The sequence below is a fragment of the Salmo salar genome, chromosome 17, assembly GCF_965601325.2.
Source record: "Salmo salar chromosome 17, fSalSal1, whole genome shotgun sequence".
NCBI classification, from domain to species: domain Eukaryota; kingdom Metazoa; phylum Chordata; class Actinopteri; order Salmoniformes; family Salmonidae; genus Salmo; species Salmo salar.
Genome location: NC_138307.1, coordinates 59,286,619 through 59,301,348, shown reverse-complemented (window position 1 = coordinate 59,301,348; position 14,730 = coordinate 59,286,619). Strand labels below are relative to the sequence as shown.

The 14,730-nt window shown below is 41.4% G+C and overlaps 2 protein-coding genes across 3 annotated transcripts; both read right to left on the bottom strand.

Annotated features, from left to right (window-relative positions):
* Positions 1-861: 861 nt before the first annotated feature.
* On the bottom strand, positions 862-4,301 carry LOC145861400 (uncharacterized). The gene is made up of 2 exons (XM_082963923.1): positions 4,178-4,301; positions 862-3,888 (listed from the first exon to the last, which is right to left on the bottom strand). The coding sequence occupies exon 2, from the start codon at positions 2,332-2,334 to the stop codon at positions 1,702-1,704; it is 633 nt and encodes a 210-aa protein (XP_082820049.1). The 5' UTR covers positions 2,335-3,888; positions 4,178-4,301; the 3' UTR covers positions 862-1,701.
* Positions 4,302-4,878: 577 nt separating this feature from the next.
* On the bottom strand, positions 4,879-8,861 carry r51a1 (RAD51-associated protein 1). 2 transcript variants are annotated; one of them, NM_001140201.1, is given in 9 exon segments: positions 4,879-5,826; positions 5,972-6,124; positions 6,230-6,415; positions 6,518-6,655; positions 6,798-6,890; positions 7,097-7,203; positions 7,926-8,070; positions 8,196-8,242; positions 8,521-8,650. In NM_001140201.1, coding segments are annotated over 9 exon segments (1,095 nt in total). In that variant the 5' UTR covers positions 8,619-8,650; the 3' UTR covers positions 4,879-5,698.
* Between the last annotated feature and the right edge of the window lie 5,869 nt (positions 8,862-14,730).

The following is a 14,730-nucleotide window of genomic DNA, read 5'->3' as shown; positions in this document are numbered from 1 at the left end:
CGTTGTCTACCACTCTGAACCATCTGTCGGCACATCCGCCATGTGGTGGGGTGAGCTGCACTCTCTGTTCCCCTGTCCGCTGTCCATGGTGCTGGAGATGAGACAGGCAGTCTGGCTCCATGTCAGCTAGGTAAGCCAAGACAGGTTTACGTCACCTCCTCCACCCCCTGCCGAGGGCAATGGGCCAGTGCTCTAACAGGCCATTTTTGGTTGCCACCATTAGTAACCACATATGGGAACAATGTACAGCCATGAGCATGTTACCTGAAACAAAATGTATAATGTGATGTTTCTTTTGAGTCCAATAGGAACCAATGAAAGCGCACTTTAAATCAAGCAATGCTCATGTCTTTTTCTTCACTTTCATCATCAGCCCCGGCTGAGTTCTGATAGTACGCTCCAGAGTTTGTGGCAGATCGTGCCGCAGCCAGCAGCCCTAAATAGACATTTGATCAAAGAAGTCTGTATAATGACATATCTAGTAGCACATAGATATTTCCTGAGTGCATGGCGTGGAGAGGGAATTCATCATCTCTCACCATTTCATATTCCTGCCTTTGGTTTCAGGCTTCCTCTCACGGGTATGCTACATGCAACGAATTAGCACCACTGGATCAGGGAGTCTCCCACTCTTCTTTTCTTGGTGGCTTTTTTTCATTCCACACTTCCTATCCTGTCCTCCAGTGGTCCAGCTATTTGTATCCCAAATCCCAGGTAGCCTACTGCAGATCCCAGTCACAGAGGATACCGACTACTGTTTCAATTATTTGGGACTGCAGCATTGCATAGAATTCGCCTGTGCAGAGACTGTGCTACTCAGATATCAATATATGGTATTTTTTAATTGCCAGAGGATTGAAATCAAAATCAAATCAAATTTATTTGTCACATACACATGGTTAGCAGGTGTTAATGCAAGTGTAGCGAAATGCTTGTGCTTCTAGTTCCGACCATGCAGTAATATCTAACAAGTAATATAACCTAACAATTTCACAACAACTACCTTATACACACAAGTGTAAAGGAATGAGTACGAATATGTACATAAAAATATATAAATGAGTGATGGCCGAACGACACAGGCAAGATGCAGTAGATGGTATAGAGTACAGTATATAGTACATATGAGATGAGCAATGTAGGGCATGAGAACATTATATAAAGTGGCATTGTTTAAAGTGGCTAGTGATACATTTAATTACATCAGATGGCAAGATGCAGTAGATGGTATAGAGTACAGTATATACATATGAGATGAGCAATGCAGGGTATGAAAACATTATATGAAGTGACATTGTTTAAAGAGGCTAGTGATACATTACATCAAGATGGCAAGATGCAGTAGATGGTATAGTGTACAGTATATACATAAGAGATGAGTAATGTAGGGTATGAGAACATTATATAAAGTGGCATTGTTTAAAGTGGCTAGTGATACATTTAATTACATCAGATGGCAAGATGCAGTAGATGGTATAGCGTACAGTATATACATAAGAGATGAGTAATGTAGGGTAAGTAAACATTATATAATATAAAGTGGCTCGTGATAAATTGATTAGATCAATTTTACCATTATTAAAGTGGGTGGAGTTGAGTCAGTATGTTGGCAGCAGCCACTCAATGTTAGTGATGGCTGTTTAACAGTCTGATGGCCTTGAGATAGAAGCTGTTTTTCAGTCTCTCGGTCTCCGCTTTGATTCACCTGTACTGACCTCGCCTTCTGGATGATAGCGGGGTGAACAGGCAGTGGCTCGGGTGGTTGTTGTCCTTGATGATCTTTTTGGCCTTCCTGTGACATCGGGTGGTGTAGGTGTCCTGGAGGGCAGGTAATTTGCACCCGGTGATGCGTTGTGCAGACCTCACTACCCTCTGGAGAGCCTTCCGGTTATGGGCGGAGCTGCTGCCGTACCAGGCGGTAATACAGCCTGATAGGATGCTCTCGATTGTGCATCTGTAAAAGTTTGTGAGTGTTTTTGGTGAAAAGCAGAATTTCTTCATTCTCCTGAGGTTGAAGAGGCGCTGTTGCGCCTTCTTCACCACGCTGTCTGTGTGGGTGGACCATTTCAGTTTGTCCGTGATGTGTACGCCGAGGAACTTAAAACTCTCCACTACTGTCCCGTCAATGTAGATAGGGGGCTGCTCCCTCTGCTGTTTCCTGAAGTCCCCAATCACCTCCTTTGTTTTGTTGACATTGAGTGTGAGGTTATTTTCCTGACACCACACTCTGAGGGCCCTCACCTCCTCCCTGTAGGCCGTCTCGTCGTTGTTGGTAATCAAGCCTACCACTGTAGTGTCGTCTGCAAACTTGATGATTGAGTTGGAGGCGTGCATGGCCACGCAGTCATGGATGAACAGGGAGTACAGGAGAGGGCTGAGAACGCACCCTTGTGGGGCCCCAGTGTTGAGGATCAGCGGGGTGGAGATGTTGTTACCTACCCTCACCACCTGGGGGCGGCCCGTCAGGAAGTCCAGGACCCAGTTGCACAGGGCGGGGGTCGAGACCCAGGGTCTCGAGCTTAATGACGAGTTTGGAGGGTACTATGGTGTTAAATGCTGAGCTGTAATAGATGAACAGCATTCTTACATAGGTATTCCTCTTGTCCAGATTGGTTAGGGCAGTGTGCAGTGTGATGGCGATTGCATCGTCTGTGGACCTATTGTGGCGGTAAGCAAATTGGAGTGGGTCTAGGGTGTCAGGTAGGGTGGAGGTGATAAGGTGAATGCACCAATTTGTAAGTCGCTCTGGATAAGAGCGTCTGCTAAATGACGTAAATGTAAATGTAAATATGGTCCTTGACTAGTCTCTCAAAGCACTTCATGATGACGGAAGTGAGTGCTACAGGGCGGTAATCATTTAGCTCAGTTACCTTAGCTTTCTTGGGAACAGGAACAATGGTGGCCCTCTTGAAGTGTCTGCTTGGGGGGGGGGATATACACGGCTGTGATTATAATCGAAGAGAATTCTCTTGGTAGATAATGCGGTCGGCATTTGATTGTAAGGAATTCTAAGTCATGTGAACAAAATGACTTGAGTTTCTGTATGTTGTTATGATCACACCACGTCTCGTTAATCATAAGGCATACACCCCCGCCCGTCTTCTGACCAGAGAGATGTTTGTTTCTGTCGGCGCGATGCGTGAATAAACCAGGTGGCTGTACCGACTCAGATAGCGTGTCTCGAGTGAGCCATGTTTCTGTGAAACAAAGAACGTTATGGTCTCAGATGTCTCTCTGGAATGCTACCCTTGCTCGGATTTCGTCTACCTTGTTGTCAAGAGACTGGACATTGGCGAGTAGTATGCTCGGGAGCGGTGCGCGATGTGCCCGTCTATGGAGCCTGACTAGAAGACCGCTCCGTCTGCCCCTTCTTCTACGGCGTCGTTGTTTTGGGTCGCCGGCTGGGATCTGATCCATTGTCCTGGATGGTGGGCCAAACGGAGGATCCGCTTCGGGAAAGTCGTATTCCTGGTCATAATGTTGGTGAGTTGACGTTGCTCTTATATCCAATAGTTCCTCCCGACTGTATGTAGTAAAACCTAAGATTACCTGGGGTAACAATGTATGAAATAATACATTAAAAAAAACTAAATACTGCATAGTTTCCTAGGAATGCGAAGCGAGGCGGCCATCTCTGTCGGCGCCGGAAGTAGATTGGGGTAGGGCTTCAGATTGATGATAAGCTTACCTTCTTCCTGTGGTAGGCCCAGTTGGATCCAAGGCTGGAGTTTTGTTAGGCAAATCTGACTGTTGGATTGTGGGCTGATCTAAGTGTCTGCTAAATGCCTATATTGTAAATATCAAGAGGAATACAGTACCTTTTTCAACAATGGGAGAAGTTGGTTCCTGTTTTCAATAAGTCTCTTCAATTTCTTTTTCATTTCTTTCCTATTGAAACAGAATGGTCATCAACTTGAGAGGTTTAAGGAGTCTGAAGATTTTTGACATCCAGGGCTTTTTTTTGTAAAAATAGTGTAATTATCTTTTGTGAGCAAGTTCTTTTTATCATATTTGTCTGTTATCCCTTTAGATGTTTGCATACAGTCAGTAGATGAGTAAATAACACAGCAATAGAATGAAAAAATAGAAAATGCACTCGAAAATTAGGCAAATTCACGAAATAAAAGATTGATAAACAAAATCGGAAATGAAAGTCATACAACTAATTCACACTTACTTTCGCTCATTGGATGGATTTCCTTCGCTCATGTTCGGTGTTTACTGCTGCAAGATAACAGAGTAAACTAGATATTGAACTCAGTCAAACGCAATGGTCAAACTGACTATGCATACATTCGCGTCATGTCATTGTGATTTCATGATGTCTTAATGGAGATACATTCGGACTGACGGCGGCGCGCTGTTGACTGAGCAGCGCTAAAAGTGAAATCAACACGTAAAACAACGCACTATGTAACGCTAAAAATCATGATAATGTTTAGTGATTCACTTTCCATTTCTGATTTTGGGAGAAATGAGCATTATCATTCACTCAAAAAACAGCTGTCCACAATGTTCCATACCACAGGGGAGATGTTGCACAAATTCATTAGCCCTATACAGGCTATACTGGAAACATGCTCACTACATAAAAACGTATAGTTTAGATTGTAATATTTAATGTTTTATATTTACACATTGTACAAAGCTTTCGCTGAACAAACAAAATTCACAAAACCTTAAACACAAATAGAACACGTACGTAGCCTATTCAACTGGATTTATAAAATGAAGGCAAAACGTTATATAAAGGGGCATTCTGTAGTTGCTACATCCATTATTTTACTTTTAAAATAAGCTTTGTTTTACTCCAATGTTGGTGACAGATAAACAATAAATCAATTAAATGCAAACAAACACTACCCACTGGGCACAGCCTTCTGTTCAACTTCTCGTTTTTATTTACATTTGGTTTAGTTGTCAACTAACGCGAATTTAACATGAAATTAACAACAAATGTCATGTCGTTTTAGGTTAAAAGTTGGGTGAAAGAAATATGTAATGCCCATACCTTGACTTTTTGTAAATCCAAACAGTTTTCCACGTTGATTCAACTTCACATTTTTTTGGGTTGAAATGGTGTGGAAACAAAGTTGATTCAACCAGTTTTTGCCCATTGGGTATATAGCCTCAAAACATGGTTAAAATGATCGTTTTGATATCACGGATGGTCAGTCCTTGCATCCACAGCTTTGCCTATGAATTTCAGAGTGGTTACATTTCTCCAGCCTCATCCCTCAGCTTTTTACCAAAACAGGGGCAGGGTCTCCACTTTGTTATTGATTCAACTGATTGCCACTTTAACAATGATAATTTTGCATTTTAAGATAATTATATCCAGCAGAGCGCGCCATTGTACCATTTCATTTACATGTTGGAGTGAAAACTAAAGACAGACAGAAGACAAAAACCTCTCTTTGAAATAATAAAAGACACAAAGGGTTTGAAATCTGAAGGTTTTGTTGTAGGCCGAATAACAGTAAAAGTTGGGAACTGACCTTTCTGAAGTCAAATGGTCCAAAAGATGAGCTGTTATAAAAGGAGAGCATGTAGCACACCAGACTAATAATAATTAACAGTACAATTCTAATGCCTTTTATTAAAATAGACAGATCTAGAGGATTACAAAAGAAATCCTGAAAGTCAACTGTCAATTACACAGAGAGGCACAGAGCTCCTCTCTAATAGATAGGTGGGGTCAGTGACTAGCAACACTGGGGTGTAGGGGTTTGACCCGCACCATGCGAGACAGTCCAAGTCTTAGACCCTGCCCTGGAGACTTCACTGGGGCACTCTGTGATGAGTCGGGACTTCTTCCAACGTGACCTGATGACAAGTTGTATGATAAAAATAATGGGTGAACTGGGTCTTAAAATGCCCGAATACAAGGCACAACCTTGTTTACAAACATGCAGTCCTACACCGGCTTATGAGATTACGATGACCTCCTTGACCTTTCAGTCAGTCTTACCTGGAGGATTCCACTTGGGTATTCTGCCCCCCTCTGGACTGCCAGAGACTGCAGGTCTGGAGACAGGAGAAGTGTCAGGAGACGTCTTGGGCACGGAGGCTGGCTTGGCAGTTGGACTTCTACCTAAGGTGGGAGTTTTTAGACTGGAAGTCCCTGTAAGGCACAGAAGGACAATTTGATTGAAACTCTGCAGGCTGGGAGCATAAAGAGATTGAGTTATTAAAATGGCAGTTCGTAGTTCTTAAAGCTATTAAGTACCTGTCAAATGTGGTTTGGTTTTTGATGGTTTTGAAGGCTGTTTTTCTTCCTTTGGTTTATCTTTTGGTTGCTCCTTCTTGGCTGTCTTCTCTTCTGTGGCTTTTTCCTTTTTCTCTGGTTTCTTTACTGTGAACTCATCATCATCACTTTCAACTGGATCACTGAAATCAGCATCACTCTCTGAATCTGAATAGAAAGAAATATTCAGTATACAACAAATGTGTGTCATGAAATACACCTGGAACGTAGAAAAACAAAGAGCCTATGCCATTGGGTTGCTATGACAACCTGGTGTCCCTTTGGGATTGTAGTCCACATCGCCATCCTTCAGCATGCTCCTTTGCTGCTCTGTAGCCTTGGAGGCTGCCTTCCTCTGTCTGGAGGGGGCGCAAGGGGATCCCCGATCATTCGTGATCTGGTCAAGGCCTAAGGGAGGAGATGATCTAATCACAAAGGGATCACTAGTGACTGTGAGATGCAAAAGCATGGGATCCAATAATATGAAATAGATTCATGTAGCATCGTGTAGCATCACCACCCATGCATTTGAGATATTAAAAATAAATACCCAAAAGGTTGCTGTCCACACTGCAGTTGGAAAGGCGTAATGATGGATCCAGATTTTCACCATCTCTTTGTGGTTGATTCTTGACATATTTTTCTAAAAATATATAGAATAAAACAAAATTAAATCGCAAATAATTGTTGGCAGTGAGTGAGAAATGTGAGTCATCCATTTTCTACTGTATGTAGTGTGCACATTGTGATAAAACTATCATAGAGCCAAACCACTCCAAATTGCTGTTTTACTGTTGAACAGCAATGTTTCAAACACCAGTTGTAAAGAATCAACAGTCCAATGCAAACCTGGATTATAAGAACATTGTTCCTCATTTATCTCTGCGGTTTTAAGCAACGACAGAGTAAGAGCTGCTTCCAAATCTCTGTCATACAGCTTCTCATCCAATGGTTTCCTGAAAAACACAGGTACAATTCTAATGTTAGCATATTTTACATCAAAGGCCTACTCAAAGGGACATAAGTGTGACAAAGTTAACATGTAACACGTGATATGTGTAGTGTAGTTGAATTCTGGTCATCCTGACCTGCAGTGCTGAAGTTTCACAGACAATACTGATCAACATAGAGCAGATTGAGCACAAGGTTACATTCAGAGTGACTGTCACTCTGTATCACCATGACACATCAAAACACCCCTACTGCCACTGGCCTCAGAGACCTTGCCAATGATTCACCACACGTTGTGGCTTTTTGTGATTTGATGCATGGCAGATCACAAGCAACGCGTCTGGCTAAAATACTCATTTGAGTTTGAGCACTGATTTATGGAGTTACATACACCATGTCATTACATACACCATCTAGACACACTGTCCCTAATACATCCTGCAACTGGGTATTTGTTATTGTTTATCTGTCACTATGCAGAATAAGGTGAAGGGGCACTGACTGAGGGCAACAAAGACATTCAGTGTGTCTGTGTTCTGAATGCGTGCTTCTGTTTGCATAGCTGCTGTCCCACACTACAAAACTGTTAAGAATGTTTCATACCTTTTGTCTCCACAAAATATTTATTGAGGAACAAAGAAACAACAAGTAATTCTATTGAATATATGGTGTTGTTTTGTAAACCTTTTAAGGGTTGTTTCTGCTTGTTTCTGATTCCACTTCCTACCTGTCCTTGTGGCCTATGGGCTGTGAGCCAGTCTCTTGACTGGAGGCCTTGTTTGAAGGTTTCTTGCTCTTCTCCTGCGCTGGCTCTTTCACACACTCCTTGGCTTTTTTGCTGGGTGGTGCTTTCACAGAGGCAAAATCATCATCTGTTTCACATGATCAGAAACAGTGGGAAACATGATTACATACAAACCATAAAAGGAGAAGGGAATCGCAACACCAACTGGCTATTTACACCACCAATTAATGAAATACATTGGATTTGACATACCATCAGCCAAGTCCTGGAAATCTGAATAATTTACAAGCTTTGTCTTCCTGTCAACAAAATATACACACACACACACACACACACACACACACACACACACACACACACCTTATAAGTGACGAGATTTGCAAGATCAGGCAGTCTCTCTAGACAGACGGGTTGCCTCCCACAATGTACCAATGTAGGTCTAGGATTTCCGGGTCTAAAAATCAAGCAAAGCAATAAACTTACTTGTCAGTTCGTACTACTGGCTAACGTTACGTTAGCAAGTTACTGTAGCTAGTGGAGATTAGCTAATAAAACAAGGTAAGCTTTGGTTACAAACCTAGATGGTCGCTCCATATCACTTTTCTTTTCATTAGCGATGGTCAAAATTATATTATTGCTCAAATGTTTTAATGATCGTATCATAAAAGTAGCCATAAAACATACTATGCCGATTTTCAACAGTGGTCACTGGTCCACGAAAACAAACTTTCAATCATCCCGCCCGAAAATGTGATTACGAATATCACGATTTAGATTCGATGATTCGTCGTTTCTTGTTCTTCACGTGTGTAAGACAAAGGGAGATTTTCAATTCTATAATATCGTTGCGTCCTCTCTTCGTCTCCCTCTCAAAACCCAATGGAGAAGAATGTCAAAGAGGCGGGACCTCTGGCTTTCTCCTCCAATGTGTTATGAGAAGGAGACGAGGACAGAGGACGCAACGAGAATAAAATTGAGATCTCCCAAAGATATTTATAACTAACCCTCCTTGTGTGATGGTGAGAAGAGGCGAATCTACTGAGAAGAAATACAACTTTCACCAATCTATACCCACAGGTCTAGGATCAGATTATACCAAAGTATAGTTTTTATTTTACCTTTAGTCAACTAGGCAAGTCATTAAGAACAAATTCTTATTTTCAATGACGGCCTAAGAACAGTGGGTTAAGTGCCTTGTTCAGGGGCAGAACGACATCTGCTTTTTTACCTTGTCAGCTCGGGGATTCGATCTTGCAACCTTTCAGTTACTAGTCCAACGCTCTAACCACTAGGCTACCTGTTGCCAATAAAAGATGAATCAACAATCATTAATCAATTAACAATTCGAGAGGTTTTGTTTTGTACAGAATTTTTTTCTGCTTTATTTTCAGTGAATTGTAAATGATGTCATTGAAGTTGTAGAAATAGCAAGTTCAATCAATTACATTTACCATAGGTGGACTCCAATCAAGTTGTAAAAACATCTCAAGGATGAGCAATGGAAACAGGATGCACATGGGGGTCTGAATACTTATAGTACTGGTCAAAAATTTGGACACACCTACTCATTCCAGGATTTGTATTTATTTTGACTATTTTCTACATTGTAGAATAGTAGTGAAGACATCAAATCTATGAAATAACACATATGGAAACATGTAGTAACCAAAAAAGTGTTATACACATCAAAATAAATATTTTATATTTGAGATTCTTCAAAGTAGCCACCCTTTGCCTTGATGACAGCTTTGCACACTCTTGGCATTCTCTCAACCAGCTTCACCTGGAATGGTTTTCCAACAGTCTTGAAGGAGTTCCCACATATGCTTATTTACAATGTAGAAAATAGTAAAAATAAATGAAAACCCTGTAATGAGTAGGTGTGTCCAAACTTTTTACCGTTACACTTTGTAAATAAGATCTTTTTTTTAGCAAAAATGTCTACAAACCTGTTTTCACTTTGTCATTATGGGGAATTGTGTATAGATTGATGAGGACATTTATTTTTTTTTTAAATAAATTTTAGAATCTTTTTTAATCTTTTTTTTTACTTTTTATTTCACCTTTATTTAACCAGGTAGGCCAGTTGAGAACAAGTTCTCATTTACAACTGCGATCTGGCCAAGATAAAGCATAGCAGTGTGACAAAAACAACACAGAGTTACACATGGGATAAACAAACGTACAGTCAATAACACAATAGAAAAATCTGTATACAGTGTGTGCAAATTAAGTAAGGAGGTAAGGCAATAAATAGGCCAATAGTGGCGAGGTAATTACAATTTAGCAATTTACACTGGAGTGATATATGTGCAGATGAGGATATGCAAGTAGAAATACTGGTGTGCAAAAGAGCAGAAAAACAAAAACAAATATAGGGATGAGGTAGGTAGTTGGTTGAATGGGCTATTTACAGATGGGCTGTATAAGCTGCTCTGACAGCTGACGCTTAAAGTTAAGGCTGTAACGTAACAAAATGTGGAAAAAGGGAAGAGGTCTGAATACTTTCCTAATGCACTGTATGTGAGAATCCTGTTAATTGACTACAGCTCAGTATTCAACACCATAGTGCCCACAAAGCTCATCACTAAGCTAAGGACACTGGGACTAAACACCTCCCTCTGCAACTGGATACTGGAATTCCTGACGGGCCGCCCCCAGGTGTTATGGGTAGGCAACAACACATCTGTCACGCTGATCCTCAACACAAGGGCCCCTCAGGGGTGCGTGCTTAGTCCCCTCCTGTACTCCCTGTTCACTCACGACTGTGTGGCCAAGCACGACTCCAGCACCATCACTAAGTTTGCTGACGGCGCAACAGTGGTAGGCCTGATCTCCGACAACGATGAGACAGCCGATTGGGAGGAGGTCAGAGACCTGGCAGTGTTGTGCCAGGACAACAACCTCTCCCTCAACGTGAACAAGACAACGCAGCTGATCGTGGACTACAGAAAAAGGGGGCAGAACACGACTGGGCTGTAGTGGAGTGGGTCAAGAGTTTCAAGTTCCTTGGTGTCCATATCACCAACAAACTATCATGGTCCAAACACATCAAGACAGTCGGGAAGAGGGCACGACAACACCTTTTCCCCATCAGGAGACTGAAAAGATATTGGTCCCCAGATCTTCAAAAAGTTCTACAGTTGCACCATTGCGAGCATCCTAACCGGTTACATCACCGCCTGGTATGGCAAATGCTCGACATCCGACCGTAAGGCATTACAGAGGGTCGTGCATATGGCCCAGTGCCTCACTGGGGCCAAGCTTCCTGCCACCCAGGACCTATATGCCAGGCGGTGTCAGAGGAAGGCACAAAAACTTGTCAAAGACTCCAGTCACCCAAGTCAAAGACTGTTCTCTCTGCTACCACACGGCAAGCGGTACCGGAGCGCCAAGTCTAGGTCCAAAAGGCAGCTTCTACCCTCAAGCCATAAGACTGCTGGAACAATTAATCAAATGGCAACCCAGACAAATGGCAACCCCAGTTTTTACACTGCTGCTACTCGCTGTTTATTATCTATGCATAGTCCCTTTACCCCTACCTACATGTACAATATACCTCGACTAACCTGTACCACCGCACGTTGACTCTGCACTTGTACATAGTCTCGTTATTGTTATTTTATTGTGTTACTTTCTATTTTATTTTTACTTTAGTTTATTTAGTAAATATTTTCTTAACTCTTGAACTGTACTGTTGGTTAAGGGCTTGTAAGTAAGCATTTCACGGTAAGGTCTATAACTGTTGTATTCAGCGCACGTGACAAATACAATTTGATTTGATTGGATTTGAACCCATACAAATGAATGGAAGTATGGATGTAGTTCTGTGGAGTTAAATATATGTGTCCAAAAAAACAAAATATTTCCTGAGCATTATTCCTTAATTCTTTGGCTGTCTTTATATATATATATAAAAGACAGCCAAAGAATTAAGGAATAATGCTTTGAAGTGTCTGTCCTATATCTAGGAGATATAAGAAAGCTCAGGAAATATTTAGTTTTTTTGGACATTTTGCTGTTTTATTTTTTTATTTTAGGACCCCTTCAGGTATAAATGTCCAAAAAAACAAAATATTTCCTGAGCTTTCTTATATCTCCTAGATATAGGACAGACACTTCAAAGCATTATTCCTTAATTCTTTGGCTGTCTTTATATATATATATATATATATATATATATATATATACCTGAAGGGGTCCTAAAATAAAAAAATAAAACAGCAAAATGATCCATGGTAGGACCATCTTAAAAAACGTAATATGTTAGCTTACTACCCCTTCTTGTTTGAACTGTTGTGAAATAATTTGAATTTGTACAATTTATTTTGCATTTGTTGAAGGACTGACACTAGAGGGAGCTCCTGCATCATGATCATCATTCATAACATGCACATCAGGCTGGTGGGAGGAGCTGTAGGAGAATGGGCTCATTGTAATTGCTGGAATGGAAGAAATGGAACAGTATCAAAAACATCAAACATATGGAAATCCCATGTTGGACTCTGTTCCTTTTATTCCATTCCAGACATTGTAATTAGCCTGTTCTCCCATAGCTCATCCCACCAGCCCCCACTAATGCACATCAGGGTCTAGGGTGAGAAGACATAACTATTTTCTTTACATTTAGAGTTGCATTTGTCACATGACCAGAGCAGTACGTTGTGTAGTGATACCTTCGATCACTGTTGCAGGCCCAGACTTAAGTGACATCCACAATTCCACAGAAGCCAGTGATCCAGCAGGTGGCACTATGTGACTTGTCCTACTGGATAAGTTTCAGATGGCCTGGTGACCTGGTGAGTGACGTGAACGTGACACGTCCCCAGCCCGCCCACACGCCGGCTGGAAGCAATCACAACTCACTCATTTTCTCTTATAACGAGACTTCTGAACAAGCACCACTTTGGAGGGTTGTCATTTTCCAGTTTGTGGGTGGGTGGCAGACAGTCGGGTGTGGTTTGTCACGCAGTGGACCTTTCTAGTGATGGTCCATGTCCCTGGACTCAGACTTAGGACGGAATGCTTTTGCAGCCAGGCTAAAGGGCTTGCGGTCACATTCCTCTACTCCTACAACACTGCCTACATTTCAGACTAAAATAGGTAAAGGTGTTTCAATAGCATACAGAATGTAATGTAAAACGTTGCTAGCTGGTGTCATATGCCACAGACCAGACAGTCTGAGGATAGAGAGACAAGACTATACTAAACTGATCTAGGACATACCCATCAGAAATTTGCATTGGCACTTATCCATACAGACTTCTAGCTCTTTTTAACTCGCTACAGGAAGGGGGAAATAGGCCACTCCCTGACCACTATATGTACCCAAACAAAGTCAATCATAATATTTTGGGCAGTAAGAGTAAACATCACTGTTGTTTTTGCTAAGGCAGGCAGCTAATGGGTTTTGCAAATAAATACACTATATTGCACTACATTTACCATTTAATCAATACCTGGAGGTTATGGGTATTAAACACAATGAATTACAGTTTAAGTAAAGAGTGAATATCTAATCAATAGATTTCCAGTGTAATTACCCATTCAGAACACTCTGTGACAAGGTTGGCTAATTACACGTGACAATGTAATTACCTGCTTAGTGCTGGAGTAACCACCATGTAAATCATCTACTAGGGGTAGGGCATTTGCTGACAAATTCAACAAATAATTCACTCATTCAGTCTTAGGACTGAGTGTTTATCCTACTTGGCACGGCAGCAGTGTGGTCATCTGTGTGCTACTTACTGTGAACATGTAGTATTAAAGATTGGAATTGGACAAGTTTTTTCTCTTTAAACCGCTAACATAACTCCTATCATTATGCACAAGACTAATGACTGTCAGTTTGAGTGGGTCTCCTAGTATAGACAGGCTGTCCTTATATGGAAGTTCCGCAGCATTTGATGTTGTTATTTACGTTCTTTACATTGGAATACATTTTTAAAAATCCCCTAAAAAACATATATTTAAATATATAGGTCTGTTGCTAGATAGTCTCATTCAACCCTACATTACATGGGTTTGGTTTGGCCACACAGATTTTCGTTGTTTGACTTGTCTCCTTTAATAGAGGCTCAGACAACAGGAAGATGCTTTCACAGGGGCACTACCTGCGGTTATCTTCCGCATGCATCCACTACCCGCGTTTATCTACCGCATGCGTCCACTACCCGCGTTTATCTACCGCATGCATCCACTACCCACGTTTATCTACCGCATTCATCTACTACCCACGTTTATCTACCGCATGCATCCAGTGCATGTATTTTTTAGTATTCACATTAAGAATATCCTTGGAAATCACAAGTTTAAGGCATTTCAACTTTTTTAAGTTAAGTTTCGCTAAATAATTTGCAAAAGGATGCTTGTCCAAAAGGATGCTTGTCCAAAAGGATGCTTGTCCAAAGGGATGCTTGTTTTTTTACGGAGGCACAACCCTGATGATCGCACAGCAATCACACCAATATCTTGGATTGAATATTGAAATCGTTGAATTTAATTGATTGTTTACCAATTAATTCAGTACTACAAGACCGGATAGTGTAATTTGTACTCTATAGGTGGCGCTGTATATATACACACACAACCCTCTGCTAAATATGGATTGTCTGGTTCATAAGTGTTTCGGATATCCGCCGGTACTGAGGTTGTGTCAGCGTGGTGTTGTTGTAACTCAGAAATGGCCTTAGGTCTGATGTCTTTGGGCGCCAAACAGTTCTGACCACAGCAGCCACCGCTCCAGCCCTCAGGCGGACCAAAGTGGGCCAGACCAGTCACTCGA

Bases quoted from the DNA above. Each gene is read 5' to 3' on its own strand.
- LOC145861400 (XM_082963923.1), bottom strand. From the start codon at position 2,334: ATGCACGCCTCCAACTCAATCATCAAGTTTGCAGACGACACTACAGTG.
- r51a1 (XM_082963272.1), bottom strand. From the start codon at position 8,554: ATGAAAAGAAAAGTGATATGGAGCGACCATCTAG. The intron at 6,891-7,096 runs GTTTGCATTGGA...ATATATTTTTAG, and splicing joins ACAATGTTCTTATAATCCAG to AAAAATATGTCAAGAATCAA. The intron at 5,827-5,971 runs GTAAGACTGACT...ACTTGTCATCAG, and splicing joins ACCCAAGTGGAATCCTCCAG to GTCACGTTGGAAGAAGTCCC.